This window comes from Psammomys obesus, unplaced genomic scaffold (assembly GCF_907164565.1).
Source record: "Psammomys obesus unplaced genomic scaffold, mPsaObe1.curated_primary_1811, whole genome shotgun sequence".
NCBI classification, from domain to species: domain Eukaryota; kingdom Metazoa; phylum Chordata; class Mammalia; order Rodentia; family Muridae; genus Psammomys; species Psammomys obesus.
In genome coordinates this window covers 1,853,970-1,867,180 of record NW_026591560.1, presented here as the reverse complement: position 1 = coordinate 1,867,180, position 13,211 = coordinate 1,853,970, and the positions used below count along the sequence as shown (strand labels likewise).

The window sequence follows — 13,211 nt, the reverse complement described above, 5'->3', positions numbered from 1 at the left end:
TGGCATCGTCGTTCTTAAAGTGACAGATGCAAGGCAAGGGAACCCAACCGATGAAGAGGTTGTTGAAGGCTCTTCTATTCTGAATCCAGTCCTGGGGCTGAGTTCTGGACACCAGTTTCAGGTTCCTGCCTCTCGGGGAAAGGACACGAAAAGGTGGACTGCCTCTCAGATGAGAGGAAGAGGACTGTAAATGGTTCCAAGAGCTTGAGATGTAAGCCAATTCTGAAGTTCCAATCTTCCCTATCCGCCCGCCCCTAAAAGCAGAGTATCTTGTTAATAGATGAAAAGAATGAAGCTTAAAAGAATTTTGCAACTTCGTAGCCAAGGACCAGGCTTGGATTTGGGGCCAATCCCAAGGGCGACTTTGCCGATGATCATTCAGACACAAGGATTCTTGTCTGTCTTTGCAGAGATCCACCCCGACCCTGAGCAGCGGAGCACCTAACTTAAAGGCTTTTCTTCTGAGAGCTGTGATGGGGGTGGGGGAGGGCGCTTGGGACTACCTTGCCCGCCTTCTACCTCTCTTGGCCAACCTCCCCGGGAACTCCCGGGCCCAGCCGCCGGGAGCCTCCGGGAGGGGAGCGGTGCAACCCGCCCGCGTCATCTGATGCTGTTTCCTGCAGGAGGGAGAAGAGCGGAAAAAAGTGAAACTCCACCCTCCACCTCTGCCTCCCGCCCCCGGGGCCAAAGTACAAAGGGAGGAGGAAGAAGGGAACGGGTCGGAGCTGTCGGGGCTAAAGGCACTACCCCGATGAAAGGTAGCTTCGTCTCAACCGAGGACCTTCTCTTCACTTCTTGTGCCTGAAGACGCACCCGGAGTCCTGGCGCTGACCCTGGCAGGCCCCACCTTACGGTAGGCGGGCGCTGGAACCAGGTTCCCAGGACTACTTAGGGACCGAGGGACTCTGCCGCTCCACTTCAGCCATGGTGAGGCGCCGGAGGCCAGGGGGCCCCACCCCTCCAGCCTGACCACACTGCCCTCGGTGCCCTCCTCCAGAAACCGGAGATGCGGGGGGCCGGGAGGCGACACTCCTGGCTCCCCAGAGAGGCGTGGGTCTGGGGCTGACGGCCAAGGCCCGGATGCCCAGGTTCCGGCGCTAGGGCCTCAGAAGCCGGCGGGGGTGGAGACCACGGGCACCCGAAGAAGGTCCCCCACACATTCCAACGCTGGCCCACAGCCATGGAGCCCTTGAAGAACCTCTTCCTCAAGAGCCCGCTGGGGTCATGGAACGGCAGTGGCAGCGGGGGCGGCGGGGGTAGTGGTGGAGTCCGGCCGGAGGGGTCCCCGAAGGCAGCAGCAGCTTATGCCAATCCTGTTTGGACAGCCCTGTTCGACTATGAGCCCAATGGGCAGGACGAGCTGGCCCTGAGGAAGGGCGACCGAGTGGAAGTGCTGTCCCGGGATGCAGCCATCTCAGGAGATGAGGGCTGGTGGGCGGGCCAGGTGGGTGGCCAGGTGGGCATCTTTCCATCCAACTATGTGTCTCGGGGTGGAGGCCCACCACCCTGTGAGGTGGCCAGCTTCCAGGAGCTGCGACTGGAGGAGGTGATCGGCATCGGCGGCTTCGGCAAGGTCTACCGTGGCAGCTGGCGAGGGGAGCTGGTGGCCGTGAAGGCAGCTCGCCAGGACCCCGATGAAGACATCAGCGTAACAGCTGAGAGTGTTCGGCAGGAGGCCCGCCTTTTTGCCATGCTGGCACATCCCAACATCATTGCCCTCAAAGCTGTGTGCCTGGAGGAGCCAAACCTGTGTCTGGTGATGGAGTACGCAGCTGGCGGGCCTCTCAGCCGGGCCCTGGCTGGCCGGCGGGTGCCTCCCCACGTGCTGGTCAACTGGGCTGTGCAGATTGCCCGCGGGATGCACTACCTGCACTGCGAGGCCCTCGTGCCTGTGATCCACCGAGACCTCAAGTCCAACAACAGTGAGTTTCCAGGGGCCTGAGCGGGGAGGTGGGGTGGTCGGAGGCCTTGCTCGGGTGGCCCGGGTGCACACATCTAACTCAGCTGCCTCACTGCAGAAATGCAGGAGTCATGAGCTCCTTCCTGAGAGGAGTGTTAACTATCCAGGGGATACCCGTGGCCTCTCAGTGACCCCAAAACAGGAACCCCAGAACCCTGCCCTAGAAGCCCTTGCTCCCAGCCTGCAAACTTGTCCACAGTTTGGACAAATTTAAAAAAAAAAAAAAAAAACAACTGGGTTCTCTCAGGTCGACCATCAGCATCCTAACCATGGTCACCCCTCACGGTCACCCCGGGAGGTTGCTGCTGCCAGCCTGCCCCTTCCCTGAAATTCATAAACATGGTGTTGCTGCTTTCCCTCCCTTCGGCAGCTCCTTCAGGACAGATCTCGGAAGGGAAGGCCCTCCTCCCTGCTTGAGATCAAGGCTGGTTCATCGTACTCTTCCCTCACTACATGGTCACCAGCTTATTACACTTCAGCACAGGACCTCAATTTCAGCCTCCCTACAACTGGAGTGAGGAGGAGGCCAAGGCAGCATAAGGACCTTCAAAAGCCCTGACCCAGGATACCCAGCAGGCCATGGGTCCTCAGCCAGTGATGTTTTCTGGCAGGATGGCCAAGAGGGTATCAGGCGGTAGGGCTGACAGTGCCTAGCGAAGAGAGATTCCATCTCTGTCTCAGACTCCCATCCACTGCCTATCATAGGCCAAAGACAAGTTAGTGACAGGTTCAGACGGCTTCCTTAAGTGGGCAGGTTTCAAGCCAGTCCAAAACAGCCAGCATTTAGTGAGGTACTTGGTTGGGTGTCTGGGCAGGGCCTGACCACAGTGCAGGCTCAAGGGCAGAATCCAGCAATGTGGGGGCACCAGGACCTGGGTCTGCTGGAGCAGGGCCCACAGGCAGAGGAATAATAGGAAACAGTGGGAGCTGTGCTTGGTGGGATGACTGGAGAAAGATAGCATGGAGAGCCTTAGAGGGGATCAGTACAGACATTTGGAGCTTACTGTAAAGCAGGGGCTAGAGACAAACAGCAGCAGAAACAGTGAGATCCAGTTTCTTGCCAGAGTTGATCGCCTCCCATCATCCATAGAGATGAGTGGGCCCTAGCCCTCTAGGGACCCCCCCCTCACTCCCTGCAGTAGCCTGAGGGGGGATTCCCCGAAGGCTCAGGGGGTGGGAGCCCCTGTCTTCTGTTTTTCCTCCGTTCTCTTTCCAGAAAAAAATGGAACAATAGTCCAGGCCCCTGCTCCCCACCCTCCACACCGCTTCCTGTGTTTCCTGCTGCCCCTGGGCTGGCTTCCTGCCCCAGCTCCAGCCCCTGTTCCCTCCCTAGCCCAGCTGCCTGCAGGGAAGGAAAGAGCTGGGGGTGGAGGGGTTTGGGGAGAGGAAGGAGCCAGGGATTGCCCCCCACCCCCACCCTCGCCCTAGTTTCCCTGCTTTCCTCTCAGAGTCTGGGTGGTAATGAAGGGCAAGCAAGGTGTGCTCAGCCTCTGAGCCTGGCATCCAACTTCACAGACCCGCTCCTAGGCCCAAGTTGCTGTCTGTGGGATTGGGGTGGGGGGAGTCCCTGGGCTTGGGGGGGGGCTCAGGCACGAAACAATGGCATGATTTTCCTGGACAATGGGGGCCTTGTGAGGAAGCCTGGCTGGGAGAGAAGGGGGAATTCTCCAGGCCCACGAGTCACAGGACTGACCAGCCAGCCGGCCTGGACCTGACCTCCCCCAATTCGCCCCCAAAGAACCCCCCCCAGTTGGCCCAGGCCTCCTAGAAAGGAGAAGTAGGGACCGTGAGAGGGAAGCGGAAGATGTGTGAGCTGGCCAGGCTACTCCCTAGCCTGACAAAGGCGGGGGGGGGGGGACGGTAAGGAGGTGACCATGAGGGGCTTGCCCCAAGGCTTGGGCTTTCTAGCCTCCCGGGGTGGCCCCTGACCTCCTATGCCCAAGGTTCCCACCAAGCATCCTAACTCAGGTTGTGAGGAATTCAGGGCCTGAGAAAATGGTGCAGAGTGCATCATCTGTCTGTGGGCACCCACACAGGTGGCTACAGACCAGGTCAGAGGCAGGAGGAGGTCTTCAGTGGAGGGGTCCTGGCTCCAGAGCGAGCCTGTGCCGTCTCTCCATCCTACCCCAGCCTGTTGTGGTTCCTCCTGAGATGAGCTTGCACAGGCATAACACCGGGTCCCCGCTACCTTCAGCAGCCTGACCTGGGGCTGGAGGACAGAAGGAGTGAGGGTGGAGAGGAACAGTGGGCTGTGACAGTCGTGGCACAGGATCTCTAAGCAGTGACACCCTCGGCAGTTCTGCCACAGTCAGGCCCCAGGTTAAAGGCTTTTAAACGTCTGAACTGACCTACGACTCCTTGACAACCCTGTAAGGTGCATTCATCATCTTCCTCAGCTTCATTGGTCCAGAAGGGAGGAGCAGGTAGACTTCAGGACTGTTCTGTGAACTAGGAGAAACTGAAAGTCTGCCAGGCATGGGGGCATAAAAGCCATGCAGGGCATATGGATACTAAGTAGAGCATCTTGCTGCTGTCCTGCCCAGGGTTCTGAGTTTAAAAGGTGCCATCTGGAATGGGGGCTGGCACCCGGAAGAGATGGAGGCAGCCCAGGGGTGATTGAGAGTCTGAGCTCTGAAGAGAGCCAGAATCGAAGCAGCTGAGAGTGGGAGGGGACCTCAAGGAAACAGTCAAGCAGAAGGGGCCCTGGGAATGGACAATATGGGGAGGGGTTGGCAGTTATGTCAAATCACCATGAAACTTCAGGGCTTTGCCTGCAACAGAAACAGGAATTCTGACTAAAGGCCTTCAAAGACGAAAATCTGGTCTGACACCTCCAAGAACGCCCCCCCCCCCCACTCAGTCTCAGTCCCTATCCTGCCCCATTGCAGCCCTGACTGCCATCCTGTGCAGGAGGGCTGGAGGCTGTGCCTGCCACGTGTTCAAAACCCAGCTCCCTTTGTAGACATCTTCTGGAGTCTTCTGCTGTGAGAAGCTGTGATAGTCACAGTGCTGTAGGCCTTCCATGCTCATGAACGGCATCCCTCCCATTCCCCAGCCTAAGTTCTGATTCACAGTCCTGCCTCAGCAAGGTGGCAAGACACAGCTTTCAATGTCTCTCTCTGTGTGTCTCTCTGTCTCTGTTTCTCTCACGTGCTGTTTTTCAAGACAGGGTTTCTCTGGGTAGCCCTGGCTGTCCTGGAACTCACTCTGTAGACTAGGATGGTCTCAAGCTCAGATCCACCTGCCTCCCCGAGTATTGGGATTAAAGGCATGTGCCACCATGCGGGGCACTGATTGCTCTTGAAAGCAGAGCCATCAACGCTGAGAACCTACTACACTGAAGTTTTATTTCATTCAGTGTTAGCAGAAAGCTGGAGCATTGGTCTAAGAGCCGTAGGCTGAACGGGATCTCTACTTGGTCATTTCCCTATTTTCTCATCTGTACAGTGACAGTAATTCTTGGTTTTGTTTGTGTCATTTGGTTTAGTTTGGTTTGTTTGTTTTAGTTAGAAGAAAGTGTAACAGTTTGACTTCAGTACTCAGAGGAGGAAAGGTAGCAACTTTGGAATCTTCTTGCCAGTAAGTTTGTCCCACAGTTGTTGAGTTAGGCCTTACCCCAGCTGTGGATTTTCAAGGCAAGATCCTCACCAGCCACCTCTGCATACTCAGCACCTGGCCAGGATGTCTGTCAGCTGCATCTGCTCCGTGCTCTTCCTCTAGCCCTATTCTCCACTCCCACAATCCTGCTTCATTTCTTCCCCAGTTCTGCTGCTGCAGCCCATTGAGGGTGATGACATGGAGCATAAGACCCTAAAGATTACTGACTTTGGCCTCGCTCGCGAGTGGCACAAAACCACACAAATGAGTGCTGCAGGGACCTATGCTTGGATGGCTCCTGAGGTTATCAAGGCCTCCACCTTCTCAAAGGGCAGTGACGTCTGGAGGTACAGCCTGGGTTGGGACTGGACCGTCTGGGGCTGCAGAGGGTGAGAACGGGTGCTTAAGGCCAGGGGTGGCCAGGCCAGCTGAAGCCAGGACCCCAAACCATACAATTAATTACTCCTAGCTTTGGAGTGAAGAAAACACAAATCCCGTCTCCCCCACAGCTTTGGGGTGCTGCTGTGGGAGCTGCTGACCGGGGAGGTGCCCTACCGTGGTATCGACTGTCTTGCCGTAGCCTATGGTGTGGCTGTCAACAAGCTAACATTGCCCATCCCATCCACCTGCCCTGAGCCCTTCGCACAACTCATGGCCGGTAAGAGGACAGGCTGGGCAGGTGGGGGGGCCGAACTCCCTGACCCCAGACACATATACCCACACTCTTCTTATCCTGCCCCGCTAGACTGCTGGGCACAGGACCCCCACCGCAGGCCCGACTTCGCCTCCATCCTGCAGCAGTTGGAAGCGCTGGAGGCGCAGGTCCTACGGGAGATGCCGCGGGACTCCTTCCATTCCATGCAGGAGGGCTGGAAACGCGAGATTCAGGGCCTCTTTGACGAACTGAGGGCTAAGGAAAAGGTGGGAAGAATGGGGGGGGGGGCGCAAGATGGGGCGGAGAACCGCGGCGGATGGTTTGGGCCGTCAGTGCCTGGCTGACTCTACCTCCTTCAACGTCCCGAGCGTAGGAACTACTGAGCCGCGAGGAGGAGCTGACGCGCGCGGCCCGCGAGCAGCGGTCCCAGGCAGAGCAGCTGCGAAGGCGCGAGCACCTGCTGGCGCAGTGGGAGCTGGAGGTGTTCGAGCGCGAGCTGACGCTGCTGCTGCAGCAGGTGGACCGAGAGCGGCCGCACGTGCGCCGCCGCCGCGGCACCTTCAAGCGGAGCAAGCTCCGGGCCCGCGACGGCGGAGAGCGCATCAGCATGCCCCTGGGTAAGGGGCGGGGCTCCGGGGCGCCGCTCTGCCATTGGCTGTGGGCGCCAGGGGGTGTGCCAGGCGGGTCGGACGGCTGTTTGGGGATTTGGTGCCTTGACCCGCTGGAATAGGGAGGGGTTTATTTGGGGGGGTTTCTGTTATATTTTTTTTTTCTGTCTATGGGCGGATCCTGACGGGAATATTTGCATGTCCAGCTAAGCGGTGCTTCTGAAAGTTCTGAGGACTAGAGGGTGGGGCCAGCACGGTAAACATTTCTCTACCAGCTTGTCCTGGTGATGGGGCCCAACCCGCTGGGCACTCTTCACTTCCTAGCATTCCTCGAGGTTGGAATGCAGTGAAGCATACCCAAGCACGTAGCCGCTGTGGCCACTGCCAGAGAGGCCTGGGCGCCTCCCAGGAGCCCTGCGGTTTTGAGTGCTTCCTCTTCACCTGCCCTTTCCCTTCCCAAACCCCAGATTTTAAACACCGCATCACCGTGCAGGCCTCTCCTGGCCTTGACCGGAGGAGAAACGTCTTCGAGGTTGGGGCTGGGGACTCGCCCACCTTCCCTCGCTTCCGAGCCATCCAGTGTAAGAGCCTTGGTCTGCCCTGCCTTCCCCACAGTTCCTAAAACTTTCTCTGATGTCTGGAAATGTATCTGCCTCCCCTCGCTGTACCCTGTTCCTCTGACCCCAGGCTTCCCTTCTCTTCATCTAGACTTTTACCTTTAAGTTCCCTCCAAAAACACTTTCCTTTTTTACCCAATCGAGTAATTATATAATGTCATGGTTTGGGTTTTTTTGTTTTGTTTTGTTTTGTTTTTGAGACGGGGTCTCAGCTTTGTAGCCTTGGCCAGCTTTAGTTGAAACTCAGAGTGCCAGGATTAAAGGCCTGTGCCACCACACTTGGTTCCTATAGTCTTTATTTTCCTGAGTGCTTTGCAAATATTAACTCAGTAATTCCAGTGGATTACTAAGTGTAGGTGAGACTAGTGAAAAGGGTAATTTGCCACACAGCTAATAAGTGGTAGAGCAAATGTTCAAACTCAACCTCATGCAGGCCCAGGATCTAGTCCCACCGAGCCCACCAGCGCCCACCCCACTCCACCCATCCTGGCTGGTGTGGCACAGCAGGATAGGGGTGGACTCAGACCCATGGTTTTCCCTTACAGTGGAACCTGCTGAATCAGGACAGACTTGGGGGCGCCAGTCACCCAGACGTCTGGAAGATTCAAGCAATGGAGAGAGGCGTGCCTGCTGGGCCTGGGGTCCCAGTTCCCCCAAACCTGGGGAGGCCCAGAACGGGAGGTAAGTGGCCCAGTGTCCCCCAAGCCTAGTGTTTACTCTTCCTTAGAGCCCTAAGGCTCACAGAGTGCCCTCTCCGCCCCTCCCTCTCCAGGAGAAGGTCCCGCATGGATGAAGCCACGTGGTACCTGGATTCAGATGACTCATCCCCCTTAGGATCTCCTTCTACTCCCCCAACACTCAACGGTCAGTAATTGTCTCCCCTCTGACCTTGCTGAATTCTTCCTGTGGGCACTAGGGTAGACTTTGAGAAGCCAGCGGGCAGAGATGGACTCCTGCCTTGAAATCTCAAGACTTGGAAGCTAAAGCTGGGGCAGCACAGAAGCAGGCCTAGAGCCCAGGTCACCAGGTCTGGCCTGGAAAGGACAAGCAGGGAGTGGTTTCTTCCATTTGGTACCCAGAAGAAGAGGTGGAGCCTTACACTGCCCAGACTCCGCAGAGCCAAGAAAGTTGTGATTCGTCTGTGGGACCTTATACCAACCTCAGGGGTCCCAGCCCTACCTGCTGCACACTGCAGAACTTAGACCCTGAACTAGCAATTATCAGCCTGTGGGTCACAACCCCTTTGGGAACGAACAACCTTTCTCAGGGATTGCCTTAGACCGTCAAAAAACACAGATATTTACATTGTGATTCATGACAGTAGCAAAGTTACAGTTACGGAGTAGCAATGAAAATAATCACATGGTTGGGGGCACCACAACACGAGGAACTGTATGTAGTAAGAGTGTCAGCATTAGGAAGGTTGAGGTCCACTGCCCTAGACCCTACTTTAATGGCTTTCAGGCCAGAGCCCCATTCACCGAACTGCTTAGCTGTGTCCACTCAGCACCCACACACATAGCCATCACCTCCGTCTACCTGTTTCTGTAATAATAACAGCAGTATTTGTTGTCTTTCTCCTATTTGCTGGGTAGATAACATCATTGGCTGTCTTTTACAGAGGAGAAAACGGGTACAGAGGAGTTGTGGTTTACTGTAGGGCACCGGCAGAATGGGGGTGTAGTCCCTTGATCTGACTCCAGAGGCAACCCCTTGAGCTTCCCTCTGCTAAGAATTTTTTTTAAATTACCGTTTTATTATTTTATATGAATGTATGTTTTGCCTGAATGTGTGTTTACACACTGTGCATGTATTGCCTGTGATACCTGAAGAGGGCATCAGATACCCTGTGAGCCACCATGCCAGTGCTGGGAACTGAGCCATCTCTCCAGCCCCCCTGCCTTTTGCTCCACCAGTTGCAGTTGGCTGTTGTATGAGGGTCGAGCTGAACACTGGAAGACCATGCTCTAGAATGGACTAGGCCAGAAGGACCAAAGGAGAACTCGCTGGCCTGTGAACCAAGTGTAGATCAGATCAGTCCTTTGGCCATGTCCTGCCGGGCCCTGGCCAGGCCTTCCCTGATGTCTCAGAAGAAGGTACACGAGACCTAGATCCCACGCCTCTGCAGCCGCTCCATCTGCTTGAGGTGCCACAACCCAGTCTAGTGTGACCAAGCATGTGATTCCCTAGCCCAAGCATGTTCGCTTGCTGCCGGCCAGGCCTTCGTGCACGGTAGATGAGCTCGACCTAGGCACCTACAGGCGGGAAGCTGGCCGAGGATCAAGAACTCACACTCGGGGCATCTCATGCTTAGGCACTAGGCACCACTCACTCTATCCCTGGACGGAGGCTCTGGCCCCGGGGAACCTGGCCACAGTGAGTTGTTCTTTGGCAGCCTACAGTCAGCTACACTGACAGAAAACAGCCTAGAGGGTATTGCCAGGAGCCTCTCACCAACCCAAAGCCTTGTAGAAGCAAGTTCACCTTCATCCCTAGGTCAGGCCTATCCTGCTGCATTCTCCTAAGTAGCAGGGTTGCTAACTCTGACATTCAAGGAGCTTAGAGGGAACTTAAATTCTAGGCGTTACCTTGGATAAGTCACTTAACTTCAGGGACCTCAGATCTGACTTGAGGAGCTTCCACTCACTCACTCTCCTGGGCTGCAGTCTCCGCTCTTACTTCCTTCTGAATATTTTTACATTTTTATTAATTTGTTCTAGGAGATCCATTGCCCTCTTCTGGCCTCTGCAAGTACCAAGCATGCAGGCAAAAAATATTCATACACATAAATTACTAAAAAAACAAACCTCCAGGACCAGCAGAGTTCGGAGCTAAGTCCTGAAGCTCACCTCAGCCTTGTCTTTCTCCAGCCAACCTAGGTCTCCTGGCGGGTCAGCTAGGCGCCTAGCACAGGGTGGGAAAGGCAGAAGGGATTAGACCAGGAAGGGGCTTGATGATAATGCAGAGTGAAGGAATGTCAAGACTGACTGCTGGAAGGTACAGGAGAAACACCTAAGACTGTCAGGTGAAGGCCCAGCCACCCTCCCAGACCCCTCCTGTGGTCTTGAGGACCACAAGCCTGATTGGGGGTCTCTTGCAAGAAGCTACAGCTACTCTGATGAAGTGGGCTGTTCCGCTTGGAGAAGCTTTCCACAACGCCTGCTTCCAGGCTTTGCTCCTGTAGTTGTCCCCAGACCCTTCCCTTTGGCGGAATGTGTGTGACCCGGAAGAGCTGCACTGCAGAGAGAGCTGAGGAGGACGGCCGTGGAGAGTAGCGCTCGGCTCTTGTTCCAGCCCCAGTCTAACCTGTGCCACCACTGCCCACAGGTAACCCTCCGCGGCCTAGCCCTGAGCCAGAGGAGCCACGGCGGTCCGGGCCCACAGAGCGGGGCAGCAGCTCCGGGACGCCCAAACTGATCCAGCGCGCACTGCTGCGGGGCACTGCGCTGCTGGCTTCCCTAGGCCTCGGCCGAGACCTGCAGCCTCCAGGAGGCCTGAGCCGCGAGCGCGGGGAGCCCCCGCCAGCAGCACCCCCTGCACAGATGCCCGCACCCTGCCCGGCTGAGCTGCCCTCCACCCCTCTCATTCGCCTCTCACCCACATCGGATGCCCGCGGCCCACACGCCCCTGCACCCTTATTGCTAGACCTAGGTGTTCCATCTGGCCAGCCCTCAGCCAAGAGCCCTCGTCGGGATGAGACACGTGGTGAGTGGCCCTAAGACTGAGGAGAAGGTAGAGAAGGGAGGAATGGCTGGGAACTTAGCGGACCACAGACAGCTGCTAATCTGGGTACCCCAGTCCTTAGACTCGGGGCCACTGCTAGAGCCCGAGCTTCAGAGAAAGTAATAGAAATCACCTAATGGTGACAGACTCCTACTGATTGGTTGGGCCAAGTACTATAGCCATTCTGTAGAGAGGCTATTGCATAAAATTACAATCTGTGTATGAAGCATTCTTATGCCCAGTTTTTATTTTGTTTTGTTTTATTTTGGAGACGGTTTTCCTGTGTAGCCTTGGCTGTCCTGAACTTGCTCTGTAGACCAGGCTGGCCTCAAACTCACAGTGATCCACCTACCTCTGCCTCCTAAGTTCTGGGATTACCACCACCAAGCTAATGCCCCCATTTTTAGATGAAGTATTTTTGTTCGATTGTTTGAAGCAAGGTCTCCCTGTGTAGCCTAGGTTGGCCTCAACTCCTGGTCCTCCTGTCTCAGCCTCCCAAGTTCTGAGATGCCAAGCATGTTCCACCATGCCAGGCTAGATGAGGAAGTTAATTTATTTTTATATTTATTTACTTATTGGGGAGGCACGCATGCCACAGTCCAAATATGGACAGCTTTCAGGGGCCGGTTCCCCCCCTTCTACCACCAGGGCCCCAGGGTGTAAGCCAAGGTTAGTCTTGGCAGCAAGCACCCTTGACTGCTAGGCTGTCTCGCCAGCTTAGATGAGAAAATGTAGGAAATACAGATGCACAGGTTCAGGGTTCCCACAGCCAGTAAGTCGCCAAGCCCAGATGGATCTAGGACAGCTGAAATAGACACATGATGGAGCATAAAGAACCTCAGAACCAAGCTGGACATGGTGGCACACACCTGTGATCCCAGCACTCAGGCAGGCAGAGGCAGGCAGATCTCTGTGAGTTCAAGGCCAGCCTGGTCTACAAAGTGAGTCCAAGACAGCTGACTACACAGGGAAACCCTGTCTCAAAAAAAAACAAAACAACAATAAAAAGAAAGAGAGAAAGAAAGAAAGAAAGAAAGAAAGAAAGAAAGAAAGAAAGAAAGAGGCCTTAGTCACTCACTCACATAGCTCACTGTGTTGCTAGGAGCTTAGGCCAGAGCAGGGCAGTTCCTCCAGGGGACACCTGGGAATTAGTAGCTGCCTAACCATGTACCCCTTTTATACCCAACAGGAAGAACTGTTTCGCCCCCACCAGGAATATCACGCTCTGCTCCTGGCACCCCTGGAACCCCTCGCTCACCCCCCTTGGGCCTCATCAGCAGACCTCGGCCCTCACCACTCCGTAGCCGTATTGACCCGTGGAGCTTCGTGTCAGCTGGGCCACGGCCTTCACCCCTGCCCTCTCCACAGCCTGTGCCCCGACGGGCACCTTGGACCTTGTTCCCAGACTCAGATCCCTTCTGGGACTCCCCGCCTGCCAACCCCTTCCGGGGAGGCTCCCAGGACTGCAGGACGCAGACCAAAGACATGGGTGCTCAGGCCCCATGGGCACCAGAAGCAGGGCCCTGAGTGGGCCCAGCCACACCCCCATGCTCCAGCTGCCTTAGAGAAGGCATAGCATACACTGGAAGAGGAGCCAGGCAGGCCTCTGGGGCGGCCTTGGTTTCCCCCAGGGAACCCACGCCCTTGGGGGCCAGGAACACTACACTGCACAGAAAGCCTTCACACTGGATGGGGGCTACACCCCACACGCCTACAACCCGTAGGTGCCCTGACTTACCTGCCCCGCTGGGGCCTGACACTGTACCTAACTGGTTAGGAGGACCAGAGCCTGTCTCAGGGAATTGCCCCCAGGAGCGGTGCAGGGAGGGGGGGAGGTCCAGGGGCGAGGGGCCGACCTCAGGCATCACCAGCACTTTTGACCACGTCTTGTTACTGTGGCCTCTGTCTCCGAGGCCTAGTTCCTGGACCCCCTACCTTGGAGGTTATTGGAGCTGGGGCTCTCTGGGTGCCTTTCTACTGCCCCGGCCAAGGTTGGGCCTTGGCCTGGGGAGCCAATGAAGCCAAATAAACTCTTAAGCTGTCTCCCCACA

At 56.2% G+C, this 13,211-nt stretch overlaps 1 protein-coding gene across 1 annotated transcript; it reads left to right on the top strand.

The window, feature by feature from the left end:
- Nucleotides 1–6: 6 nt before the first annotated feature.
- Map3k11 (mitogen-activated protein kinase kinase kinase 11) lies at nt 7–13,211 on the top strand. Its single transcript, XM_055610609.1, has 10 exons — nt 7–1,922; nt 5,724–5,904; nt 6,067–6,215; nt 6,303–6,478; nt 6,586–6,829; nt 7,288–7,401; nt 7,983–8,118; nt 8,210–8,301; nt 10,765–11,142; nt 12,350–13,211. The coding sequence occupies exons 1-10, from the start codon at nt 1,181–1,183 to the stop codon at nt 12,685–12,687; spliced, it is 2,550 nt and encodes an 849-aa protein (XP_055466584.1). The 5' UTR covers nt 7–1,180; the 3' UTR covers nt 12,688–13,211.

Excerpts from the sequence above, each read along its gene's own strand:
- Map3k11 (XM_055610609.1), top strand. The coding sequence starts at position 1,181 with ATGGAGCCCTTGAAGAACCTCTTCCTCAAGAGCCCGCTGGGGTCATGG. Across the intron at positions 6,830-7,287 it reads GCGCATCAGCATGCCCCTGG|ATTTTAAACACCGCATCACC; the intron begins GTAAGGGGCGGG and ends CCCAAACCCCAG. Across the intron at positions 11,143-12,349 it reads TCGTCGGGATGAGACACGTG|GAAGAACTGTTTCGCCCCCA; the intron begins GTGAGTGGCCCT and ends TATACCCAACAG.